General features: G+C 46.1%; 1 protein-coding gene across 2 annotated transcripts in view; it reads left to right on the top strand.

Annotated features, from left to right (window-relative positions):
• The window catches only part of LOC140210751 (fatty acyl-CoA hydrolase precursor, medium chain-like), a 95,786-nt gene that overhangs the window by 22,285 nt on the left and 46,881 nt on the right, over nt 1-26,620 (top strand). For both annotated transcript variants that reach the window (XM_072279991.1, XM_072279992.1), the window contains exons 4-8: nt 2,012-2,145; nt 5,045-5,198; nt 6,671-6,775; nt 10,073-10,177; nt 21,867-22,001. In XM_072279991.1, the coding sequence (XP_072136092.1) occupies nt 2,012-2,145; nt 5,045-5,198; nt 6,671-6,775; nt 10,073-10,177; nt 21,867-22,001 (633 nt within the window). The remainder of the gene's footprint in view (nt 1-2,011; nt 2,146-5,044; nt 5,199-6,670; nt 6,776-10,072; nt 10,178-21,866; nt 22,002-26,620) is intronic.

Genomic DNA, 26,620 nt, shown 5'->3' on the forward strand with positions numbered 1-26,620 from the left:
GCGAGTAGGAGATCCAAAATGATAGGAGAAGACAGGAGGGGGAGGGATGGAGCCAAGAGCTGGACAGTTGGTTGCAGAGTTGATGGTGGAGGAAATTATTAGTTTACTCTTAATAATTTCTCCTTTGGCTCCTCCCACTTCCTCCAAACTAAAGGTGTAGCTACGGGCACCCGTATGGGTCCCAGCTATGCCTGCCTTTTTGTTGGCTTTGTGGAACAATCTATGTTCCAAACCTATTCTGGTATCTGTCCCCCACTTTTCCTTCACTACATCGACGACTGCATTGGCACTGCTTCCTGCACGCATGCTGAGCTCATTGACTTCATTAACTTTGTCTCCAACTTTCACCCTGCCCACAAGTTTACCTGGTCCATTTCCGACACCTCCCTCCCCTTTCTAGATCTTTCTGTCTCTATCTCTGGAGACAGCTTACCTACTGATGTCTACTATGAGCCTACTGACTCTCACAGCTATCTGGACTATTCCTCTTCTCACCCTGTCTCTTGCAAAAATGTCATCCCCTTCTCGCAATTCCTCCGTCTCCACCGCATCTGCTCTCAGGATGAGGCTTTTCATTCCAGGACGAGGGAGATGTCCTCCTTTTTTAAAGAAAGGGGCTTCCCTTCCTCCACTATCAACTTTGCTCTCAAATGCATCTCCCCCATTTCACGCACATCTGCTCTCACTCCATCCTCCCGCCACCCCACTAGGAATAGGTTTCCCCTTGTCCTCACCTACCACCCCACCAGCCTCTGGGTCCAACATATAATTCTCCGTAACTTCCGCTATCTCCAATGGGATCCCACCACTAAGCACATCTTTCCCTCCCCCCCCCCCCCCACATTCTGCAGGGATCGCTCCCTATGCAACTCCCTTGTCCATTTGCCCCCCCCAATCCCTTCCCACCGATCTCCCTCCTGGCGCTTATCCTTATAAGCGGAACAAGTGTTACACATGCCCTTACACTTCCTCCCTTACCACCATTCAGGGCCCCAGACAGTCCATCCAGGTGAGGCGACACTTCACCCATGAGTCGGCTGGGGTGATATACTGCGTCCGGTGCTCCTGATGTGGCCTTCTATATATTGGCGAGACCCGACGCAGACTGGGAGATCGTTTCGCTGAACACCTACACTCTGTCCACCAGAGAAAGCAGGATCTCCCAGTGGCCACACGTTTTAATTCCACGTCCCATTCCCATTCTGATATGTCTATCCACGGCCTCCTCTACTGTAAAGATGAAGCCATACTCAGGTTGAAGGAACAACACCTTATATTCCGTCTGGGTAGCCTCCAACCTGATGGCATGAACATCGACTTCTCAAACTTCCGCTAATGCCCCACCTCTCCCTTGTACCCCATCCGTTATTTATTTATATACACACATTCTTTCTCTCTCTCTCCTTTTTCTCCCTCTGTCCCTCTCACTATACCCCTTGCCCATCCTCTGGGTTCCCCTCCCACTTTTCTTTCTCCCTGGGCCTCCTGTCCCACAATTCTCTCATATCCCTTTTGCCAATCAACTGTCCAGCTCTTGGCTCCATCCCTCCCCCTCCTGTCTTCTCCTAACATGTTGGATCTCCCCCTCCCCCTTCAACTTTCAAATCTCTTACTAGCTCTTCCTTCAGTTAGTCCTGACGAAGGGTCTTGGCCCGAAACGTCGACTGTACCTCTTCCTAGAAATGCTGCCCGGCCTGCGTTCACCAGCAACTTTGATGTGTGTTGTAGAGTTTGTAGAATCAGTTCCAAGATAAGTTGAATGAAATAATCCAAACTGGTTCACGATTGCTGTAGGTTATAATTTTTCCCAAACCTGGCAGTGTGGGACCTTGGAACCACTTCTAGATCTTTCCTCTATCACCCTAAACCAAGGATACCTGTGAAGGATCACTGTGCAGAAACAAAGCCATTCGAACCAATGAGCCTTGTCTCTCTGCTGGCTCTCAGCTCCTCCTGCAGCCAGTTAGCGGAGGCCCAGGACAGGTTCTAACCACAGGCTTCTTTGTCCTAGGTTATGGTCTGGATCCATGGTGGGGCCTTGGCGGTGGGGAGTGCTTTACCTTTCGATGGATCTCCACTTGCAGCATACGAGGATGTGGTGGTCGTGGTGATCCAGTATCGGCTGGGAGTTCTTGGATTCCTCAGGTGAATGGCCTCTCCTCTTCTGCAATCCTTTCTTCATCATCTCTCCCTTGCACTGCTTAATCCCCAAGTAACAGAACAGGATTCATCTCCCTCCACATCCTCCCATCACACACTCCCGGGATCAGACCCAGAGTGAAACTCCCTCCACATCCTCCCATCACACACTCCTGGGGTCAGACACAGAATGAAACTCCCTCCACATCCTCCCATCACACACTCCCGGGGTCAGACCCAGAGTGAGACTCCCTCCACATCCTCCCATCACACACTCCTGGGGTCAGACACAGAATGAAACTCCCTCCACATCCTCCCATCACACACTCCCGGGGTCAGACCCAGAGTGAAACTCCCTCCACATCCTCCCATCACACACTCCTGGGGTCAGACACAGAATGAAACTCCCTCCACATCCTCCCATCACACACTCCCGGGGTCAGACCCAGAGTGAGACTCCCTCCACATCCTCCCATCACACACTCCTGGGGTCAGACACAGAATGAAACTCCCTCCACATCCTCCCATCACACACTCCCGGGGTCAGACCCAGAGTGAGACTCCCTCCACATCCTCCCATCACACACTCCCGCGGTCAGACCCAGAGTGAAACTCCCATCACACACTCCCGGGGTCAGACCCAGAGTGAGACTCCCTCCACATCCTCCCATCACACACTCCTGGGTTCAGACCCAGAGTGAAACTCCCATCACACAATCCCGGGATCAGACCCAGAGTGAAACTCCCATCACACACTCCCGGGGTCAGACCCAGAGTGGGACTCCCTCCACATCCTCCCATCACACACTCCCGGGGTCAGACCCAGAGTGAAACTCCCTCCACATCCTCCCATCACACACTCCCGCGGTCAGACCCAGAGTGAAACTCCCGTCACACACTCCCGGGGTCAGACCCAGAGTGAAGCTCCCTCCACATCCTCCCATCACACACTCCCAGGGTCAGACCCAGAGTGAAACGCCCTGTACACTGTCCAATCACACATTCCCGGGGTCAGACACAGAGTGAAACATCCTCCACATCCTCCCATCACACACTCCTGGGGTGAGACACAGAGTGAAACTCCCTCTACACTGTCCAATCACACACTCCCGGGGTCAGACACAGAGTGAAGCACCCTCCACATCCTTCCTTTACACACGCCCGGGATCAGACCCAGAGTGAAACTCCCTCAACGTCCTCCCATTACGTACTCCTGGGATCAGTCACCGAGTGAAACTCCCTCGACACTGTCCAATCACACACTCCTGGATTCAGACCCAGAGTGAAGCTCCCTCTGTCGAACATGGTGTACACCTGTTCTGCACTTTCTCTGTAACTATTGCATTTTATTCTGTTGTAATGTTTTACGCTGTTCTATCTCCCTGTGTAATGATCTAATCTGCATGAACAGTATTTAAGGCAGGTTTTTCTATGGTATCAATATTTGACAATAATAAACCACATCCAATAACCTGCATCTTTTCCACACATTTTACCAGTCCTCTCCCCACCCCCAGAATTCTTTACTGAAGGAAGTTGTAAACTCTGCCAATAGTCTCCCCAGCATCCAGGACACCTTCAAAAGCCAATGTCTGCACAAGGACTCCCAATGCGTCTCAGATTTTTGGAATCTTTCTCCATTTAGAAATGAGTCTACCACTTTATTTCTTCTACCCAAGTGCATGACCGTACACTTCCTGAGACTGTCTGTACTCCATCTGCCACTTTTTTGCTGATTCTCGTAATCTGCTTTGGTCCTTCTGTAGCCTGTCTACTTCCTCGAAACTACCTGCCCTCCACTTATATTCATATCGTCTGCAGACTCGGCCACAATTCCATCACCCAACGTCTTCGCAAGCACTGAGATCACACTAACTAGCCTATAATTTCTTTTTTCTGCCTTTCTCCCTTCTTGAAGAGTGGAGTGACATTTGCAATTTTCTGATCTTCCAGAACCATTTCAGAATCCAGTGATTCTTGAAAGATCATTCCTAATTCCTCCACAATCTCAATATTTCAGTAATAACTTCTTCCCCTCAGCCATCAGATTTCTGAATGAACAGTATTCCCACGTACACTATCTCACTACTTTTTTCCTCTCTTTTGGCACTACTTATTAAATTTAATTTTCTGTTTATATATGCTTCTTATTGTAATTTATAGCTTTTCAGATGATGTATTGCAAAGTGAGCTACACAAAGAGACCTGTGTGAGAGAGTTTTTAAATGGAAAAGCCAGCCAGTTCCACTCTCTCAACCTCGGAAGTCTGGGTCTGGTGGTATGAGAAGTGGTAACCGACTGGGGTTTTCCTTGGTTGTCGTGGATGACCATGACTTCCTCTATGCCTTGTCAAGCTCTTTGCTGTCCACAGAGCGTTGCAGAGCCACCTTCCTGGCCATTGGATCTCACTGGAGATCTCATCCGGCCAGTTCACTGGAGCTGTCCTCACATGTTAGGACAAGCATGTCCCTGTCTCACTGGGGTACAAAGCCTGCCGGCTACCCTCATCTGGTTTAACCTACCTATCAGAGTGGTGTACTGAGCTGTGGCAGATGTTGCATGCAGACAGCTGCTTGGAGCCACAGGTGAGAGCTGAGAGTCTGGTGGGGTCCAAAGGTGAGTGAGCTGCCCCAGAATGGACACAACAAGCCCCTTCACCAGAGATGCTACCCCTCTCTGGACACCCCACACACCCCGTGTATGGCAACGTACTGCTGCCACCAAACAACAAACTTCATGACGAACGCCAGTGATATTAAACCTGATTCCGATTGGATTCCCTCTCCCAGGTGGTCACAGGTAATTGTTTAACCCTTGCTAAACTAACCAAAAGTCCGATGTTTCTCTACTCCTTCCACTGCGTTACACAGACAGTGTTGGTGAACATCTGCCTTTGTTCCTTCAGCTCAGGGGACGAGCATATGCCGGCAAACCTGGGAATGTTGGATCAGATTGAAGCACTGAAGTGGGTCCAAGAAAATATCAAGAGCTTCGGAGGAGATCCCAACTCGGTCACCATATTCGGGGAGTCTTCTGGAGGAACAGCTGTATCGTTGCTCGTAAGCTTTTTGCCTTCCATTTCTTTCAGGTAGTCGATATTTCCCCTGACTGTTGTTTCCTTATTTTCCCTTGTGAATACTGACTGGCCCGGCTAAGGGAGCTCGCTTTATGTCTCATTGTACTGCCGCCGCAAAGCAACAAACTTCACGTGAGTCCTGACGAAGGTCAAATTCGGATTCCAATTCGGCCCAAAGTGTTCGGTCCATAGATGCTGCCTAACGTGCTGAGTTCCTCCAGCATCTTCGTGTGTGTTACAGGGCTGTACTGTTCCATGTTTTCAGCTGTCTATCTCCCTCCACAACAGGATCCACCAGTGACCCCCTTCCCTCCACCTTTTGTACCATCTCCCCTCCTCCCCGTCTTGATGGAGGATCTCGACCTGAAACATCAACTGTTTATTCCTCTCCCTGCCTCATAATTCCTTCTCGGGTGCGCAGCTGCACAGTAACTGAAATGCTCCCACGCACATAGCTCTTATTGCCGCGTAGCTGGAATTTTCTTTTACATAATGTTTTATTCACCTGCCATGTAGTTTTCAGGCTGTGTAGAGCAATTGTGATCGACGCAGCTGTAAAAAAAATTAGTCTGAATGTTGATTTGAATGCTGCCTGACTTGCTGAGTTCCTCCAGCATTTGGTGTGTGTTGCTTTAGATTTCCAGCATCTGCAGAACCTCTTGTGTTTAAAATGTCATGCCATATAAGACAGTGATTAAGACACCTGATTCTAATTCCATATGGTTGGAAATTCCACCGACAGCAGCCGATCTGAATCCCATCACCATTGCAGTGTTGTGAATCCTGCTGCGATTGTCCCCCCAGGCTGGGAGAGGACCCTTCAGTGTAGCCTGAGCTGATCGAGGACCTCTGGTTGGGTTCAACAATGGTTGTTGCATCCTAGCAGCCTACGCAGTCCAGTACACCAGCCAGGGCAGTACAATATAGAGAGCAAGAGGGCTCCCCCCTTTCCATGTAGGCAATGAATCCAAAAGAACGGCAGAGAAAAACTCTGTTTAGCACCAGCAGTGTCACAGGAGTTGCTAGTCAGTGTTGAATGCGATGTATGACTGCCTTCGGGTCCCCAGCTCCAGATTTTTTGGGGGTTTGTTCCTGAAGCCTTCCCCATGAGTTGGTATAGCCGCAAGGCTGTGCAGTTTGAGTTCAGTTGTCCTTCTCCTTGATGAGCTGCCAATCATGGCTGCCAATCCCCATCTCCCTGAAGCGACTTGCGTTAAGGCACTGGTAACCTGCCTTTGCTACTCCTCCTGTCTGTAGAAACAGTTCAGCCGGGCTTGGTAGTTCAGCCACACATGAAAGTCAGGAGCTGGACTTAATTGTCAGAGGCTATATGAGGCATACGCCATTGGGAGCATTTAATAGGGAGTGAGAACTTATCCCCACTACCACTGCCCCCGTCCACTGCTCTGGCTGACAAAGAACCAGCTGAAATGATCACATCTGTTGCTTACACAGCTTGCTTCCCCCTTGGCGAAAGGTCTGTTCCACAAGGCGATATCCGAGAGTGGCACTGCTCTGTACGAAATAGTTTTTAACAGAAAACCAAACAGGACAGTTCAGGTAAGTAACTTCTTTCAGAGCTCACGTTCAGATTTATTTCTCACAGGTACATACAGTCAAATAGACACACATCCGGTGTTCCCGATGCTGTCTCCTCTACCCATCTAAAGAATTTTCCTTGTCTGATTATAAAAGTGATAGATCTTCCAGAGGCACCATTTTGCCGCCTTTATACTTCTTGTCCGCATTGATTCTACTCTCAGCGTCATTTCTCAGCTCTTTATTTATCTTGTAGAGGATCTGATGTTTGTTTGTGCTCTAAAGCAAACTGAAATCCAGAAGAATCTGAAGGATCAGAAACCAGAGATCAAACAAACCCGATGTAGACGGTGGATACTCTCACATTTCTGGCGTTTTGCGAGTGTCTTCCACAGAGACTGTCACAAAATACTTATTAAGTTCGTCCACCATTTCTTTCTCCCCCATTACCATCTCTCCAGCATCATTTTGCATCAGTCTTATATCCACTCTCATCTCCCTTTTTAAGTATCTAGAAAAAAAATTGGTATCCTTTTTTATATTATTGGCTAGCTTACCTTCATATTTCATCTTTTTCCTCCACTGGCTTTTTAAGTTGCCTTCTATTGGTTTTTAAAAGCTTCCTCATCCCCCAACTTCCCACAAATTTTTGCTCTGCAGTGGTCCCCAACCACCAGGCCGCAAAGCATGTGCTACCAGGCCGCGAGGAAACAATATGAGTTAGCTGCACCTTTCCTCATTCCCTGTCATGCACTGTTGAACTTGATGATAGGGTTGCCAACTGTCCTGTATTTGCCGGGACACCCCGTATATTGGGCTAAATTGGTTTGTCCCGTATTTCCCCCGCTAAGGTAGAGCATTCCTATGAAACCTTTCGTGCCAAAATGGCGTAAAGCGAAGAAGCAATTACCATTAATTTATATGGGAAAAATTTTTGAGTGTTCCCAGACCCCAAAAAAATAACCTACCAAATCATACCAAATAACACATAAAACCTAAAATAACACTAACATATAGTAAAAGCAGGAATGATATGATAAATACACAACCTGTATAAAGCAAAATTAATGTATGTACAGTGTAGTCAGGAAGATGAAGGCAAAACCGATTTGAGGGGGAAAAAATCGGCACGTACACACATGCGCACATCACATGCACAGTCACGCATGCGCACGCAGGTGCCCATGCAAGGTTTCATGGTCATTGTAGTCTTTCCTGGGGTAAAGTGTCCCAGGATTTCAGTCAAATCCTGCTTCTTTTGTCCCTTATTTGGGAGTGAGAAAGTTGGCAACCCAACTGTAAAAGACATGTTGAGGTGAGTTTAACCCTACTTGAACACCCCCACCCCCCATCAGCCGGTCCGCAAGAATATTGTCAATATTAAACTGGTCTGCGGTGCAAAAAAGGTTAGGGACCCCTGCTGTATTGTATGCCCTCACTGATACATTGAATTTATCTGCTTCTCAAACTGAAGGATAAATTCTATCATATTTTGCTCTCTGTCTCCAAGGGGTTTCTTTACCTTAAGCTCCCAAATCAGTTATGAGTGGTGATTAATAAGTTCCTGGCCTAAAGTAGAAGGAGATGAGTTATCAACTTCAAACTTTCTGCATTTTCACTCAAAGAGTTGAACTGTACGTGCATGTAACGAGAGTGTCTTGGACCTCCAGGTGGTCCACAGCAGGGGTGGTTGATAAGTTCATGGCCTAAGGTAGAAGGAGATGAGCTATACAGCTCTCGTCCAAGACGCCGACTTCTACAAAGCTGGGACCCAGATGCTCCACGACTGCTGGACTAAGTGTGTAAATGTAGGAAAAATAAATGTGCTAGGTTTTCAAAAATTGACTCCTTCTACCTTAGGCCACGAACTTATCAATCACCCCATGTACATAAAACCCAATCCAGAATTGCCATTCCCCTCGTGGGCTCAACCACAAGTCACTCTGAAAAGCCATCTCGCAGACATTCTACAAATTCCCTCTATTGGAATCCAGCACCAACTGGATTTTTCCAATCTACCTGCATATTGAAATCCCCCATAATTATCACAACATTGCCCCTTTTACTTACCTTTTCTATCTCCCATTCTAATTTGTAGCCCACATCTTGGCTACCATTCAGAGGCCTGTATATAACTCCCGTCATGGTCTTTTTACCCTTGCAGTTCCTTCACTCAAGCCACAAGATTCTACATCTTCTGATCCTATATCACCCCTTTCAAGGATTTGATTTTATTTTTTTACCAATTGTGCCACCCAACCTGCCTACCTGCCTGTCCTTTCGATATGATGTAAACCTTGGATGTTAAGCTCTCAACTATAGTCTTCTTTCAGCCGTGACTCAGAATTGCCCGCAATCTCATCCCTACTACAACAGCAGGAGATAACCTGCTAACTGTGCAACAAGATCATCTTCCTCATTCTATATTGTACCTCCATTCAAATATAAAACCTCCAGTCCTGTATTCATCACCCTTTGTGATTTTGCCCCCTGTTAAATGTTAACATCCCGCTGACTGAAATTTTGCCCTATCATCTGCCTGTGCTTCCTGACAGTCTCACTCCAGATCGCATCTAGATGTAGCCCCCACCCTCAGGCCTATCATTCTGGTTCCTATGTCACTGCCAGGTTAGTTTAAACCCTCCCCAACAGCTCTAGCAGCTCTAGCTCTGCATGCAAGGGCATTGGGTTCAGGTGTATCCCGTCTTCCTGTGGCAGGTCTCACCTTCCTCAAGACATCCCAATGTTCCAGAAACCTGCAACCCTGCCCCCTGCACCAATACCTCAGCCACGCTTTCATCTGCCAAATCATCCTATTCTTTCCCTCACTACACTGTGCCAATCTATTACTCTGCCCAGTCCCATCGGCCTGCACCCGGACCATAGCCCTCCGTACCCTCCCATCCGTGTACCTGTCCAAGTTTCTTGTAAATGTTCAGATTGACTCCACATCCACCACTTCCACTGGCAGCTGAATCCACATTCTCACCATCGTCTGATTGGAGAGGTTCCCCCGAAGCGTTTCACTTTTCAACCTGAACCCATGACCTCTATTTCTAGCCTCACCGAACCTCCGTGGGGAAAAAGCCTGCTTGCAGTTATGCTATCTAAACCACTCATAATTTAGTGTACCTCTGTCAAAGCTCTCCTCATTCTCTGCTCTCGGGAATAAAGTGCTAACCTGTTCAAACTTTCCCAGTAACTCGGGTCCTCAACTCCTGACAATATCCTTACAAATTTTCCCTGTACACTTTCAAACCTGTTGACAGACAAGTTCCTGTCCTTTATCAAACTGACGAACTGTCAATCTCTCTGCAGGAGATCGCAAGCAAGGTGGGCTGTGGCCTGAGCACCTCGCTGGAGGTTGTGGTTTGCCTCAGGAACAAGTCTGAAGAAGAAATGTTTAACCTCACCCAGAGCACTGTAGGTGAAAGGCACTCGCTCAACCTCTTTGCTTTGTGAATGTTTTCATTTGTGTATCTACTGTAACATCACCAGTCTCACACATTCTCAGTCTCCAGAGCATTATCTCTGAGATGGGTTGTCCAGGTCTGGGTAGGTGTGTCAGGAGAACGTGGGGTGGATGAAAATGGACCGATGGCCGTTGTGTGTCCTCACACACAGTCCGGGTCCTGCTGCTATGATTCCTTCCTCCTGAGGGTTATATAGAGCTGCAACGTTACCAAGAGTCATGAGGTGATGTGGATCTATAAAACTCTGGTCAGACCACACTTGGAGTACTGTGTTCTGTTCTGGTCACTGCCTGATAGGAAGGATGTGGAAGATTTAGTGAGGGCACCGAGGAGATTAGCCAGGATGCTGCGTGGATTACAGGGCATGTCTTCTGAGGATAGGTTGAGCAAGCTAGGCTTTTCTCTTTGGAGTGAAGGAGAATGAGAGGTGACTTGATAGAGCTGTACAAGATGATCAGAGGCATAGATGGACTGGATAGCCAGAGACGTTTTCCCAGGGTGGAAATGGTTAATACAAGAATACATAATGATAAGATGATTAGAGGAAAGTATGCGGAGGATGTCAAAGTTCTTTGCACGGAGAGTGGTGGATGTGTGGAATACCCTGCCAGCAGTGTTCCCTTTTAGGTGTGCACGTTCCCTTTCAGGATCATACACAATCACATTTCCTTTTCCGGTTTCTGATGTTGACAACGTGGAGCTTGAGATGAATTCACTGCAGATTTTACTCCTGGGAACTTGAAGCTCTCAACACTGTCGACTTCAGCACCATTGCAGGAGACAGGAGCATGCACACCGCTCCCCCCTTTCTGCACCCTTCCTGAGGTCAATGACCAGCTCTTTTGTTTCATTGACATTGAGGAAAGGCTGTTGTCATGGCACCAGGTCACTGGGCTCTCAATCTCCTTCCTGTGCCCCAACTCATCATTATTTGAGATGCAATGCACAACAGAACAGTGGTATCATCTGCAAACAGCTTGATGCAATTTTGTGTGGCATGATCTGTCTGGGTAGCCTGCAAAACAAAATATTTCCGTTGAATCATGGTATATGTGACCACAATAAACCAAAACCAATTACATGGGACAGCATCCAAAATACTTGTGCTGTCAGCTGGGATTCACTGTGGACGTTATGGCTTCAAATTCCCACTCCATATGTTTGAGCACCACACTGTGACCGTCGCCGAAGCAACGTTACAATATCCGCAGTGCCAGTGTCTGGGTGAGACTAAAGCCTGATTTATACTTCTGCGTTAACTCAACGCCGTAACCTACGTAGGTGACTTACATGCATTGAAAGCATTTATACTTGTGCATTGGTGTGTCTGCGTCGCTCTGCAATTCGCGCACATCACGCATCCGCACACACCTGCCAGCGCAAAGCTTCATGGTCATAGTAGTCTTTCTTGGGGTAAACAAGAAGTGAGCGTCTTTTCTCGTAAAAGCGAAATGTGTCCTCCATAATTTCGGAGGTCTGTAAAACTTTATGGAAAGCACTGCAGCCAGAGTTCCTTCCCTGCTCTTCAGTCACCCAATGGGAAGCTATTGCAGCGTAGGATGACATGCGATGCTACCAAGTGGACCAATCACAGTTCTTACGGTCTGCGTTGCCGCAATGCGTGGTTACATTTTGGGAGAGGTGCGCGTCGCAGCAACGCAGGTTCTGGCGTAGGGATCTGCGTCAGCTTTGCGTAGGGTTTGCGGCAACGCAGTACTTACGGCGTCGCATTGACGCAGAAGTATAAATCAGGCTCAATAGATGTAGCCTCTTGGATGTAGTGAATTGAGTACATTTACATGAATCACTGCAGAAGAAAGCAGTATCTATCATTAAATGCCCCCACCATCCAGGCCATGCTCACTTCTCCCCACGACCATTGGGCAGGAATACAGGAGCCTCGGGTCCCATACAAACCAGGTTCAGGAACAGTTATTACCCTATAACCATCAGGCTCATGAACCAGCATGGATAACTTCACTCACCTCAACTGTACACTCATTCCACAATCTACAGTCTCACTTTCAAGGACGTTCTCAGTATTTTTTAAATTTGCACTGTTTGTCTTCAAATTCCGGTGAGGTGTCTGCCCGTGCATCAGCCTCCCCACATGAAAGAAAGTCATTCACAAGCATTCTCCTTTCATTAAGGGAATAACCTTGTGGAAGAACATAAGGTGCTGGCAAAGAGCCAGTAACATCATGAAGGAACCCACCCACCCTGATCGTGGACTGTTGATCCCACTCCCACTGGGGCAGAGGCTGTTATGTTTTGTAACTTCAAAACATGAAACTAACTCGAAGGAAGACACAGGAGGCTAGGAATGAGGGTCTAACTTTGTGTTTTACTTTAAGCGAGACACACACATATCACGTGGCAGCATGTTGACGTATACAAGTCATGTATTGATACATCCAACTCGTAACGAATTATTTAAGTTAATGTTTAATCAGACTACACACACACACACACACATATATACACACAGCACAAGAATACTCAAGTATTATTAAAATATGAAATGCACAACACTTCTCCCTGCTTAGCTGTTAACTGCAACTCAATAGGGAATGCATCTCACCAATATACAAACTATACCGTATAATACAACTGCTATATACAGACATCCACAGCAAAGTAAATTTTTAAATTGGACCATTCAGGCCTAAAGATTTAATCACAGTGGAGGATTTCTTACTCTTCTGGGATAACGTCTTTCCTGATGAAGGGAATCATTCTGCTTGGCAGATGAGACTTGTGACTGTGAAAACAACCTCAGGTACTGGGGCCTCCTCCATGATAGTGGTAGGAGTTGACTCTGACACTGCAGGAAGTGGTTCTGACAGCTTTGGGCACCCTTCTTCTCAGTCCAGTTTCTTCTTCTGTTTTGATCTTGGGAAGGTGCGTCTAGTTCACTGGAATATTCTGATATTAATCACTCTAGTGCTCCCTTTACAATCTGACCTCTCCTCTTGGTTTCCTCATCCACAACATCATCTAATGTATCCCCTGTTTTTAGAACACAGAAACAGAAAACCTACAGCACAATACAGGCCCTTCGGCCCACAGAGTTGTGCCGAACATGTCCCTACCTTAGAAATTATTCAGCTTACCTATAGCCCTCTATTTTACTAAGCTCCATGTACCTATCTAAAAGTCTCTTAAAAGACCCTATCGTATCCGCCTCCACCACTGTTACCAGCAGCCCATTCCACATACTCACCACTCTCCAAGTAAAATATTTACCCCTGACATTTTCTCTGTACCTACTCCCCAGCACCTTAAACCTGTGTCCTCTTGTGGCAACCATTTCAGCCCTGGGGAAAAACCTCTGACTATCCACACGATCAATGCCTCTCATCATCTTATACGCCTCTATCAGGTCACCTCTCGTCCTCTGTCACTCCAACTTCACTCAACCTATTCTCATAAGGCATGCTTCCCAATCCAGGCAACATCCTTGTAAATCTACTCTGCATCCTATCGATGGCTTCCACATCCTTTCTGTAATGAGGTGACCAGAACTGAACACAGTACTCCAAGCGTGGTCTGATCAGGGTCCTATATAGCTGCAACATTACCTCTCGGCTCCTAAGTTCAATCCCACAATTGCTGAAGGCCAATACACCATATGCTTTCTTAACTACAGAGTCAACCTGCACAGCTGCTCTGAGTGTCCTATGGACTCGGAACCCAAGATCTCTCTGATCCTCCACACCGCCAAGAGTCTTACCATTATTACTATATTCTGCCATCATATTTGACCTACCAGAAATGAACCACTTCACACTTATCTGGGTTGAACTCCATCTGCCACTTCTCAGCCCAGTTTTGCATCCTATCAATGTCCTGTTGTAACCTCTGACAGCCCTCTACACTATCCACAACACCTTCAAGCTTTGTGTCATCAGCAAACTTACTCACTCATCCCTCCACTTCCTCATCCAGGTCACTTATAAAAATCACGAAGAGTAAGGGTCCCAGGACAGATCCCTGAGGCACTCCACTGGTGACTGACCTCCATGCAGAATATGATCCATCTACAATCACTCTTTGCCTTCTATGGGCAAGCCAGTTCTGGATCCACAAAGCAATGTCCCCTTGGATCCCATGCCTCTTTGCTTTCTCAATAAGCCTTGCATGGGGTACCTTATCAAATGCCTTGCTGAAATCTATATACACTACATCTACTGCTCTTCCTTCATCAATATGTTTAGTCACATCCTCAAAAAATTCAATCAGGCTTGTAAGGCACTTGACAGAGCCATGCTGACTACTCCTAATCATATTATACCTCTCCAAATGTTCATAAATCCTGCCTCTCAGGATCTTCTCCATCAACTTACCAACCACTGAGGTAAGACTCTCTGATCTATAATTTCCTGGGTTATCTCTACTCCCTTTCTTGAATAAAGGAACAACATCCACAACCCTCCAATCCTCCAGAACCTTTCCCGTCCCCATTGATGATGCAAAGATCATCACCAGAGGCTCAGCAATCTCCTCTCTCACATCCCACAGTAGCCTGGGGTACATCTCATCTGGTCCCGGTGACTTATCCAGCTTTCCAAAAGCTCCAACACATCCTCTTTCTTAATATCTACATGCTCAAGCTTTTCAGTCTACTGAAAGTCATCACTACAATCACCAAGATCCTTTTCCATAGTGAATACTAAAGCAAAGTATTCATTAAGTACCTCTCACATCAAAGTTGCTGGTGAACGCAGCAGGCCAGGCAGCATCTATAGGAAGAGGTACAGTCGACGTTTCGGGCCAAGACCCTTCGTCAGGACAAACTGAAAGAAGAGCTAGTAAGAGATTTGAAAGTGCGAGGGGGAGGGGGAGATCCAAAATGATAGGAGAAGACAGGAGGGGGAGGGATGGAGCCAAGAGCTGGACAGTTGATTGGCAAAAGGAATATGAGAGGATCGTGGGACAGGAGGCCCAGGGAGAAAGAAAAGGGGAGGGGGGGAACCCAGAGGATGGGCAAGGGGTATAGTGAGAGGGACAGAGGGAGAAAAAGGAGAGAGAGGGAAAGAACGTGTGTATATAAATAAATAACAGATGGGGTACAAGGGGGAGGTGGGGCATTAGCGGAAGCTTGAGAAGTCAATGTTCATGCCATCAGGTTGGAGGCTACCCAGACGGAATATAAGGTGTTGTTCCTCCAACCTGAGTGGCTTCATCTTTACAGTAGAGGAGGCCGTGGATAGACATATCAGAATGGGGATGGGACGTGGAATTAAAACGTGTGGCCACTGGGAGATCCTGCTTTCTCTGGCAGACAGAGCGTAGGTGTTCAGTGAAACGATTTCCCAGTCTGCGTTGGGTCTCGCCAATATATAGAAGGCCACATCGGGAGCACCGGACGCAGTATATCACCCCAACCGACTCTCAGGTGAAGTGTCGCCTCACCTGGAAGGACTGTCTGGGGCCCTGAATGGTGGTAAGGGAGGAAGTGTAAGGGCATGTGTAGCACTTGTTCCGCTTACAAGGATAAGTGCCAGGAGGGAGATCAGTGGGGAGGGATGGGGCGGACGAATGGACAAGGGAGTCGCGTAGGGAGCAATCCCTGTGGAAAGCAGGGGGAGGAGGGAAAGATGTGCTTAGTGGTGGGATCCCGTTGGAGGTGGCGGAAGTTACGGAGAATAATATGTTGGACCCGGAGGTTAGTGGGGTGGTAGGTGAGGACAAGTTAGTCCTGACGAAGGGTCTCGGCCTGAAACGTCGATTGTACCTCTTCCTATAGATGCTGCCTGGCCTGCTGCGTTCACCAGCAACTTCGATGTGTGTGGCTTGAATTTCCAGCATCTGCAGAATTCCTCATGTTTGCATTAAGTACCTCTGCTTTTTCCTCTTGTTCCATACATACTTTCCGACTGTCACACTTGATTGGTCCTATTCTTTCACATCTTATCCTCTTGCTCTTCACATACTCATAGAATGCCTTGGGGTTTTCCTTAATCCTGCCCGCCAAGGCCTTCTCATGGCCCCTTCTGGCTCTCCTAATTTCCTTCTTAAGCTCCTTCCTATTAGCCTTATAATCTTATAATCTCTAACATTACCTAGCTCTCTGAACCTTTTGTAAGCTTTTCTTTTCTTCGTGACTAGATGTATTAAAGCCCTTGTACACCGCAGTTCCTGTACCCTACCATAACTTCCCTGTCTCATTGGAACGTACCTATGCAGAACTCCACACAAATATCCCCTGAATATTTGCCACATTTCTTCCGTACTTTTCTCTGAGAACATCTGTTTCCAATTTCCTGCCTGATAGCCTCATAATTCCCCTTACTCCAATTAAACGCTTTTCTAACTTGTCTGTTCCTATCTCTCTCCAATGCTATTGTAAAGGAGATAGAATTATGATCACTATCTCCAAAATGCTCTCCCACTGAGAGATCTGACACCTGACCAGGCTCATTTCCCAATACCAGATCAAGTACAGCCTCTCCTCTTATTGTCTTATCTACATATTGTGTCAAGAAACCTTCCTGGACATATCTAACAAACTCCACCCCATCTAAACTCTTTGCTCTAGGGAATTTCCAATTGATATTTGGGAAATTAAAATCTCCCATCACAACAACTCTGTTATTATTACAGGATCTGTTTCCCTATCTGCTCCTCGATATCCCTCTTACTATTGGGTGGTCTATAAAAAACACCCAGTAAAGTTATTGTCCCCTTCTTGTTCCTAACCTCCACCCACAGACACTCTGCAGACAATCCCACCATGGTGTCCACCTTTTCTGCAGCCATGACACTATCTGTGATCAACAGCGCTACGCCCCCACCTCTTTTGCCTCCCTCCCTGTCCTTTTGGAAAAATCTTAAACCCGGCACTTGAAGTAACCATTCCTGTTCCTGAGCCATCAGAGTCTCTGTAATGGCCACCACATCATATCTCCAAGTACTGATAAACGCTCTAAGCTCATCCGTTTTGTTCACAACACTCTTGCGTTAAAATAGGAGACATCTCAAACCTTCCGTCTGAGTGCATCCCTTCTCTATCACCTACCTAACCTCCCTCTCGCGCTGTCTGCAAGCTTTCCCTATTTGTGAGCCAACCTCCTCTTCCCCAGTCTCTTCAGTTCAGTTCCCACCCCCCAACAATTCTAGTTTTAACTCTCCCTAGCAGCATTAGCAAACCTCCCCACCAGGATATTGGTCCCCCAGGTTTTTGTATCTCCATTGAGTCCTGTCTTTTTGGCCTTCTGTTCTTTCAGCTGGGCTTTGGTTTTTGCATCTATTTTTACAAACAGCTTTTTGTCTCCAGGTTGAAGTTCATGCAATAACCTTAATGAACGCAGAGTAGATTCTGGTTCTTTATACTCACAAAAGCAAAATGCTTGCAACTTTCCTCAACCTCCTTGAGCTCTCTTCCTGTTTTACACCAAGCCACATTTCCACGTAACTGCCTGATTAACATATCAGAAGCTTTCTCACATTTGTTGCCTATAAAAACTGTTGTAGTCGGACCACTGCTTTCGTCACTTTCACACTTCCTCTGAGAAGCTTGGTCCATCCTTGGTCCAATGTGCTTTCAAGCCAGAGGCACAAAGATTGGCACCAACACCTGTTTGTCCTCTTTTACACAACGGTTCATGGTGTTCGGCAAGGAGACAGTTGTGGCATCATCCAGAACCTTCCTTAATTCACTTTCAGTTGGCTTCATTGCAGGGAATGTGGCATGCAATTGGTGCATAATTTTTCAATCAAGTTGTAGTTAACTCGGCCAATCACTTGTAGCCTCTCTACTTCCTCAAAACTACTTGCCCCTCTACCTATCTGCATATCCTCTGCAAACTTTGCAACAAAGCCATCAAGTCCATCCAAATCATTCACATACAACGCAAAAAGAATCAAACCCAACACAGACCCCTGTGGAAAACCACTAGTCACCAGCAGCCAACCAGAAAAGGCTCCCTGTGTTCCCACTTGTTGCCTCCTACCATTGCTTTATCTCTGCTGAATTTTTCCTGTAATACCACAGGCTCATAGCTTCTTAAGCAGCCTCAAGTGTGGCACTTTGTCAAAGGCCTTCGGAAAATCCAAGTACAGAGCATCTACTAATTCTCCATTGTCTATCCTGCTTGTTCTTTCTTCAAAGAATTCCAATAGATTTGTCAGGCAAAACTTTCCCTTGAGGAAACCATGCTGACAATGTCCTATTTTATCATGTGCCTCCAAGTACACTGAGACCCCATGCTCAATAATTGACACCTGTGATTTCCAAACCACTGAGGCCAGACTAGTTTCCTTTCTTCTGCCCCTTTCCCTTCTTGAAGAGTGGAGTGACATTTGCAATTTTCCAGTCTTCTGGAACCATTTCAAAATCCAGTGATTCTTGAAAGATCATTACTAATAACTCCACGATCTCTTCAGCCACTTCTTCCAGAACCCTTCTGTGTATACCATCTGGTCCAGGTGATTTATCAGACCTTTCAGTTTCCCAAGAACTTTCTTTCTACGTATGACAACTTCACACACTTAATGATCCCTGACTCCTGGAAATTCCACCATATTGAAGACTGATGTAAAATAGTAATTCAGTTCATTTGCCATTTCATTGTCCCCCATTACTACCTCTCCAGCATCATTTTCCAGTTAATACTGAAATCTACTCTCACCTCTCTTTTACACTTTATCGATCTGAAGATACTTTCCCTATCCTCTTTAATATTATTTGCTAACTTACCTTACAGCTTTACCTTCTTAATTACTTTTTAGTTGCCTTTTGTTGGTATTTGAAAGCTTCCCAATCCTCTAATTCCCCAATAATTTTTGCTCTATTATATGCCCTCTCTTTGGCTTTAATGTTGGCTTTGACTTCTCTTGTTAGCCACAGTTCTGACACCTTTCCTTTAGAATACTTCTTTCTCTTTGGGATGTATATATCCTATGCCTTCTGAAATGCTTCCAGAAATTCCAGCCATTGCTGCTCTGCCATCATCCTTGCCAGTGTTCTTTTCCAATCAATTCTGGCCAACTCCTCTGTAGTTCCCTTTACTCCACTGTAATACTGATGCATCTAACTTTAACTTCTCCTTCTCAAATTTCAGGGTGAATGTGATCATATTATGATCACTTCCCCTAAGGGTTCTTTTACCTTCAGCTCTCTGATCAATTCCAGTTCATTGCACAACACTCAGTCCTGAATAGCTGATCCCCTAATGGGCTCAACCGCGAGCTGCTCTGAAAAGCCATCTTGCAGGCACTCTAGAAATTCCCCCTCCTGTAATCCAACACCAACCTGATTTTCCCACTCTACATGCATATTGAAATCCCCCATGACAATTGCAAAATTGCCCTTTTGGCATGCATTTTCTATATCCTGTTGTAATTTGTAGACCATATTTGTAGACTGTTTGGGGGGTACGTATACAACTCCCATCAAGGTCTTTTTACCCTTACAGTTCCTTAGCTCTATCCACAAAGTTTTAACACCTCCCAACCCTATGTCACCTCTTTCTGATAATACGATTTTTTTTTACCAACAAAACAATGCCACCCTCTCTGCATTCCAGCCTGTTCTTTCAATACAATGTGTATCCTTGGACATTAAGCTCTCAGCTATAATCTTCTTTCAGCCCATCAGTGATGCCCAGAACATCATACCTACAAGTTCATCTACCTTATTCTGTATACTGCGCACAGTCAAATATAACTTCTTCAGTCCTGTATTCACTCTGTTCAATATTGTCCATCTTTTACATTGCAACTCATTCTGTTGGCTGTAAATTTGCCCTGTCTACAGCTTCTCCTCACTACACATTGCCTCTGTTTGTCAACCAGCTACCTCATCTTTAGCACTATCCCAAAATACCTTTCCTAAAATACTTCTTGCATTGAAATATACGCAGCTCAGGACACCAGTTGCACCATGCTCAACCTTTTCATTCCTGACTTTGTCTAAGGTCTTACCAACATCTGCCTTCACAACCTCTCCACTAACTGTTTAGGCACTCTGGTTCCCATCCCCCTGCAACTCTAGTTTAAATCCCACCGTGCAGCTCTAACCAACCTTCCCACTAGGATATTAGTCCCCTTCCAGTCCAGGTGCAAGCCATCTCTTCTGTACAGGTCCCACCTTCCCTAGAAGAGAGCCCAATGATCCAAAAATCTTATGCCCCCCCCACCTTACACCAACTCCCTAGCCATGTATTAAACTATATAATGTTCCTAATTCTGGCCTCACTGGCACATGGCATAGGTAGCAATCCTGAGATCACAACCCTGGAGGTCCTGCCCTTTGACTTAGCACATAACTCCTTGAACTTACTTTGCAGAACCTCATCACTCGTCCTACCCATGTCATTGGTATGTACATGGACCACGACTTCTGGCTGCTCATCCTTGCAGTTCAGAATGCTGAGGACTCGATCTGAGATATCCAGGATCCTGGCACCCTGGAGGCAACATATCATTCAGGACTTTTGTTCTCATCCACAGAACCTCCTGTCTGTTTCCCTAACTAATGAATCCCTTATCTCCACAGCGTGCCTCTTCTTCCCCTGCCCCTTCCCTCCTGAGTCACGGAGGCAGACTCAGTGCCAGAGACCTGACCACTGTGACTTTCCTCTGTTAGGTCACACCCCCCCCCCAACAGTATCCACAGTGAAATATGTGTTATTGAGGGGATGGCCACAGGGTTACTCTGTACTGGTCTTAACCCCTTTCCCCTTACTGGCTGTCATCCGGTTTCCTTTGTCCTGCACCTTGGGTGTAACTACCTCTCTCTATAATTTAGACACAACACAAAGTAATATTACCACACATATATTAACAAATAATGAGATGGTTTAAGACACAATTTTAAATTGTAAACAGTTTAACACGACTGGCACTTCATACGTGATGAGGCCTGGGTGGTGGTAGTGAGTTCAGGTGTCTCACAGCCTGGGGGAAGAAGCTGTTTCCCATCCGAACAGGTCTCGTCCTAATGCTACTGTACCTCCTGCCTGATGGTAGGAGGTCAAAGAGACTGTTGGACGGATGGGAGGGATCATTCAGAATGTTAAGAGCCCTGTGTACGTAGCGCTCCTGATGAATATCTCTGATGGGCAGGAATGAGACATCGATGTAGTGTAGCTGTTAGTGTGATATTATTACACCTTGGTGTGTTCTGGGGCTCGGCGTTCAATCCTGGTGCCATTCTGCAAGGAGTTCTGTACGTCCTCCCCGAGGAAGATGTGATTTTTCTCTGGGTCTCCAGTTCTCTTCCCCCACCCCCAGTCCAAAGACGTACAGGGTAGGTTAACTGGTCATTGTAAGTTGTCCCATGATTTAGCTCGGGTTTGTCGGGGGTTGCTGGGCAGCAAGGCTCGAAGGGCTGTTGGGCCTAATCCACAGTGTATCACTAAGTAGATCAATCAATGATCCTCTCAGTCATCCTTTCAACCCTTTGTCAGGACTTGTGTTCAGATGCCTTGCAATTCCCAAACCAGATGGTGATGCAGCTGGTCAGGAAGGACCTTTTATGTCTCAATCTCCTCAGCATGCTGTTGTGCTTTCTTGACCAAAGAAAGCTTCGTATTCAGGGGAGTGTGTAAATCCATCTCGTGTTTGAACTATTCTGCTCTGTTTTTGACACTGATTGCCCCAGTTAAACTTTTCTGCCTTATTTTTCCAAACAGATGATTTCACCTATAGTGGTGGATGGGATCTTCCTAACGAAAAATGCCAAGCAGGTCTTTGAAGCCAAAGAAATGACTGTGGTCCCCTACTTGTTGGGAATGACCAATCACGAAGCTGGTTGGTTAATGTCAAGGGTAAGATCAAATTTATCAATTTAATCTTGTTGTAGGGTTGCCGCCCTAAACCTTGACCCTCCCTCTGCCTCCACAGATGCTGCTTGGCCCACTGAGTTCCTCCAGCATTTCTTTTGCTCTACATTTCGGCACCTGCAGTATTTTGTATCTCCAGATCAGTTTAAGTCCAGATGCAGCCGGACCTCCACTGCCAGAATGAGGCCGAACTCAGTTTGGAGGAGCAACACCTCATATTCCACCTGGGTAGCCTCCAGCCTGATAGCATGAACATTAATTTATCTAACTTTCAGCTAATTTTACACACCCCCCCCCCCACCATGTCACTCTGGTCCTTCCTGTTCCCTCACCTCTCCCTTCTCCTTTTCCAGACCATAATCGTCCTCTCCCTGTCCATGTCCCCTTCCTACTCCCAGTCCATATTAGAGACCCATATCAGAATCATGTCTGTCATCACTCACATATGTCATGAAACTTGTTTTGATTTTACTGCAACAGTATCCTGCAAAACAGTAAATCGCTACAGTACTCTTCAAAAGTCTCAGGCACTCTAGATATATATATGTCTTAGACTTTTGCACAGAACTGTATGTGAGAAATGAAACCAATCTTTAAACAAAAGCTGGGTCACCGGCACTGTAAAGCGTTACATTAACCAGTTTGCTACTGTGCCATCTCTGCCACTGTAGGTAGTACTGGTTGTCATCAATTCTCATCCCCGACTACCCTGCACACACCGAAGTTTCACAAGCATCAACATGCCCTCAGTGAAGGACTCACGTTCTACCCTTTCTCATCCTCCCAAGTACATCCCAAGCTAGTGTGAGTGTGAGTGACTGCAGTGGGCCGCTCTGTCCCCAGTGGGCCGCTCTGTCCCCAGTGGGCCGCTGTGTCCCAGTGGGCCGCTCTGTCCCAGTGGGCAGTATCAGGGCTCTGCACATGGAACTGAGTGACAGAACACTGTTCCACAGACCACCGGAGGGACAGCAAACACCGGCAAGGTGGGGCCTGGAGATTCAGGAGTTTTGCCCTTGGCTGTTGTTTGTTACGCGGCTGCCGTTTCTCAAGTGAAGCGGAAGCGCGGCGCCAAGGCTGCGGAGGCCCCACCTATACTTGTCCTGGGGCCGCGGGTGTCTCTGTGTGCCAGGGCCGGGCTTCTGCTCCCTCCGGGTTGGGGAGCGGCCTCTCCAGTGTCCAGGCCTCCAAAAAGGAGTGGGACAGCACCACCAATGACTTCGACTTTCACCGGGCCGACCCAGGAGAGGTGGCGTGGTGCTGTGAAGCTCGGGTATCCTCCCACATTACCCTCATTAATGAAGTTTTATTTGCTGTCATTTTAATTTTTAACTTTTAATTTTTTGTATTTGTGTCAAGTAAACCCGTGTAGCAGGGCCTTAAGTTGGCCTAAGGGTGCGGTCGATCCTTCCGTTGCGATTCGCCCCAGATCCAGCTGACCCAGCTGGTAGCACCTGGTAAGGGTCCCTTGCTCGGGGTTACGAGCGATGGCCAGCAGCGGACCCAGCAGGAGACTGGTGGGGACGGCAGAAAAGCTACAACCTTGGAAGACGATGGTTGCTTTGCAAGCAGATGATCTACCAAGGTGGCGATCTCGTTAAACTCACCCAGCAGAAGGAAAAGGCAAACCCCTGCTGTAACCTGCCAAGGACATAATCTCCCAATATGTCAGTCTCAATAAAGGATCAAAACAACGACATTAACGGAGCCACGAATAACAGTAATGGAGTCGCGTCCGGCAACAGTAGGAATGAGGCTACCAGGGTCATCATCAAGTGAAAACCTCATGTCAGGATAGCTACGTGGAATATTAGATCTCTTCTTATACGAGGTAAACTAGAAAATATGGTTATGGAAATGAAAAGATTGAAGATGAACATACTCAGACTATGTGAAACGAGATGGACAGGGGGGATAGCTCAAAAGGGATGACGGATACCAATTGACCTATTCAGGAGGAAGTGAACGTAAGCACGGAGTTGGAATTTTGGTAGACAAGGAAACAGCAAGAACTATCAAAGGCAGTGAATCCATTAACGAAAGAGTGATGATGATTAAAATCTCGGCTAAACCATTAGACATTAACATCGTACAGGTCTATATGCCAACCACGGACTATGACGATCATGAAGTCGATATGGTCTGCGGAGAAGTTGTAAGGCTAATGAAAAAGACTAAAAACAATGAAGTAACCGTGATTCTTGGTGATTTTAATCCCAAAGTTGGCCACACAAGAGAAGTTTTGACTGTAGGACCCTTCGGACTTGGGGAAAGAAATGACCATGGAGAAAGACTGGTCGAATTTGCAAAAACTAACAAACTAATGATTGCGAACACCTGGTACAGTCGGCCAAAACAGAGACTGTACACATGGACCAGTCCTGATGGGTCAGTAAAAAACCAAATTGACTATATTTTAGTACCCAATTGATTCAGGAGTGGAGGGAAGCAGGTGAAAACTTACCCTGGTGCCGACTGTTATACAGATCCCAACCCTGTGGTATTGGACATGAGTGTGCATTTGAAGAAGATGAGAAAGGCCAAACCACCAAATAAGATAGATTTTGATTTACTCATTACGGATGAAGCAAAAAAGATTGAATATTTGGTCGAAACGGAGAATAGATTTTCAATCTTAAGATGACAAGTGTACCAACATGGCAGTGGAGAGCATATGGGAAGAGTTTAAAACAACAGTGACAGAAGTTGCGGAAAAGACTTTGGGTTTTTGGAAAAAGAGCAAAAGACATAACCCTTGGTTCACCGATGAGCTGAGGAAGTTAACTGAAGAAAGAAGAAAAGTGGAACATCGGGATAATGAACAATACAAAGTCCTACACCGCTTGATCCAAAGAAAATGTAAGGAAGCGAAAGAGAATTGGATGAATGAACAGTGTGAAGAAATTGAGCAGTACGAACGAAGTTATGGTTATAGGGGCCTTCACCAAAAGGTAAAGGATATGACGAAATTAAAGAGGACCATGCCGTCAGCTGTGTGTGTCGAAGATGGTAGTGGTAATCCATGCCATGAAAAAGAAGAGATCATGGACAGGTGGGTTGAGTACATCTCAGAATTATTTGAAGATAGCAGGATTGAGGATTTACCAGAATTAAATCAAATGACTAATCAACCTAAAATATTGATGTCAGAGATGGAAAGTGCGATTTGGAGTCTAAAAGTCAGAAAGGCGGCCGGTGAAGATAAGATTTCCACTGAAATTCTGAAATCACTTGGTCCGAAGGGAAAAACGAACCTTTTAGCGATATTAAACAACAGTTATATGACAGGAAATCTTCTGGAGGACTTTCTCAAATCGGTATTTATCGCCTTACGAAAGAAGCCATGGACGATAAAATGTAATGAACACAGGACGATAAGCATAATGTCTCACTGTGTCAAGCTACTCTTGAAAATAGTGTTCGGCAGAATGAGAGGTACAATCAGCGATGAAATTGGAGAAATGCAGTTTGGTTTTCGTAAAGGCTCAGGAAAAAGTGAAGGAATATTTGCGATGAGAAACATCATGGAGAGATGCATTGAGGCACAAAAGATCATCTACTTATGCTTTATTGACTATGAAAAGGCTTTTGGTAAAGTAAGACACGAGAAAGTAATAGAGGTGCTGAACAAGTATGATCTGGGATGGGAGAATGTTTAGATAATAAGGAACGTATTGGAAACAGAAAGCGGCAGTCAGGGTAGAAAATGAGCTATCACCTTGGGCATGTATTAAACAAGGCGTAAGGCAAGGCTGTGTTGGATCGCGGGATTTGTTCAACCTCTACGGAGAATGGATTTTTCGGGAATGTGACCATCAGGAGACAGGTATTCCAATCGGAGGTCGGAAGGTGGGTGACATCAGGTATGCGGACAACACCGCGTTGTTAGCTGACAGCGAATGCGAACTGCAAATTATGCTGAATAAAGTGAATGAGAAAAGCCTTGACTACGGACTTAAAATCAGCCCGAAGAAAACAAAATCGATGGTGGTAAGCAAAACAAACACTAAAGACTTATTCATGATGGTATCATTACAAGTGAATGGACAAGACATTGAACAGGTGCAAAGTTTGAGTATCTTGGCAGTTGTCTGACAGATGACAGAAGATGTGAATTAAGATCAGAAGGAAAATAGGTATGGCTAAGACCCAGTTCATGAAGCTAAAAGATCTACTATGCAATCGGAAGGTAGACATCCAAATTAGAATCCGCTTCCTCGAGTGTTACGTGTGGTCAGTGCTGAGGTATGGATCAGAAACACAGACCCTGAAGAAGGATGACATGAAACGAATTAATGCTTCTGAAATGTGGTGCTATTGATGAATGTTGAAGATCAGCTGGGTAGAGAAAGTTTCAGATGAAAGGGTTTTGTCCGAAGTTGATAGACCACAGATATTGCTGAAGAAGATTATGAAGTTAAAAGTTGCTTATTGTGGACACGTTACATGGAGGGATAACATCTTGTCGGACTTGCTATATGGAAAGGTGGAGGGAAAGAAAGGAAGAAGAAGGCAAAGAACGACGTGGCTAGATAACATCAAGGATTGGACCAGGCTGATCAAGACTAGGGATGTTATGGACAAGTGTGGGACAGAACGGCGTGGAG

This window comes from Mobula birostris, chromosome 15 (genome assembly GCF_030028105.1).
Source record: "Mobula birostris isolate sMobBir1 chromosome 15, sMobBir1.hap1, whole genome shotgun sequence".
NCBI classification, from domain to species: Eukaryota; Metazoa; Chordata; class Chondrichthyes; order Myliobatiformes; family Myliobatidae; genus Mobula; species Mobula birostris.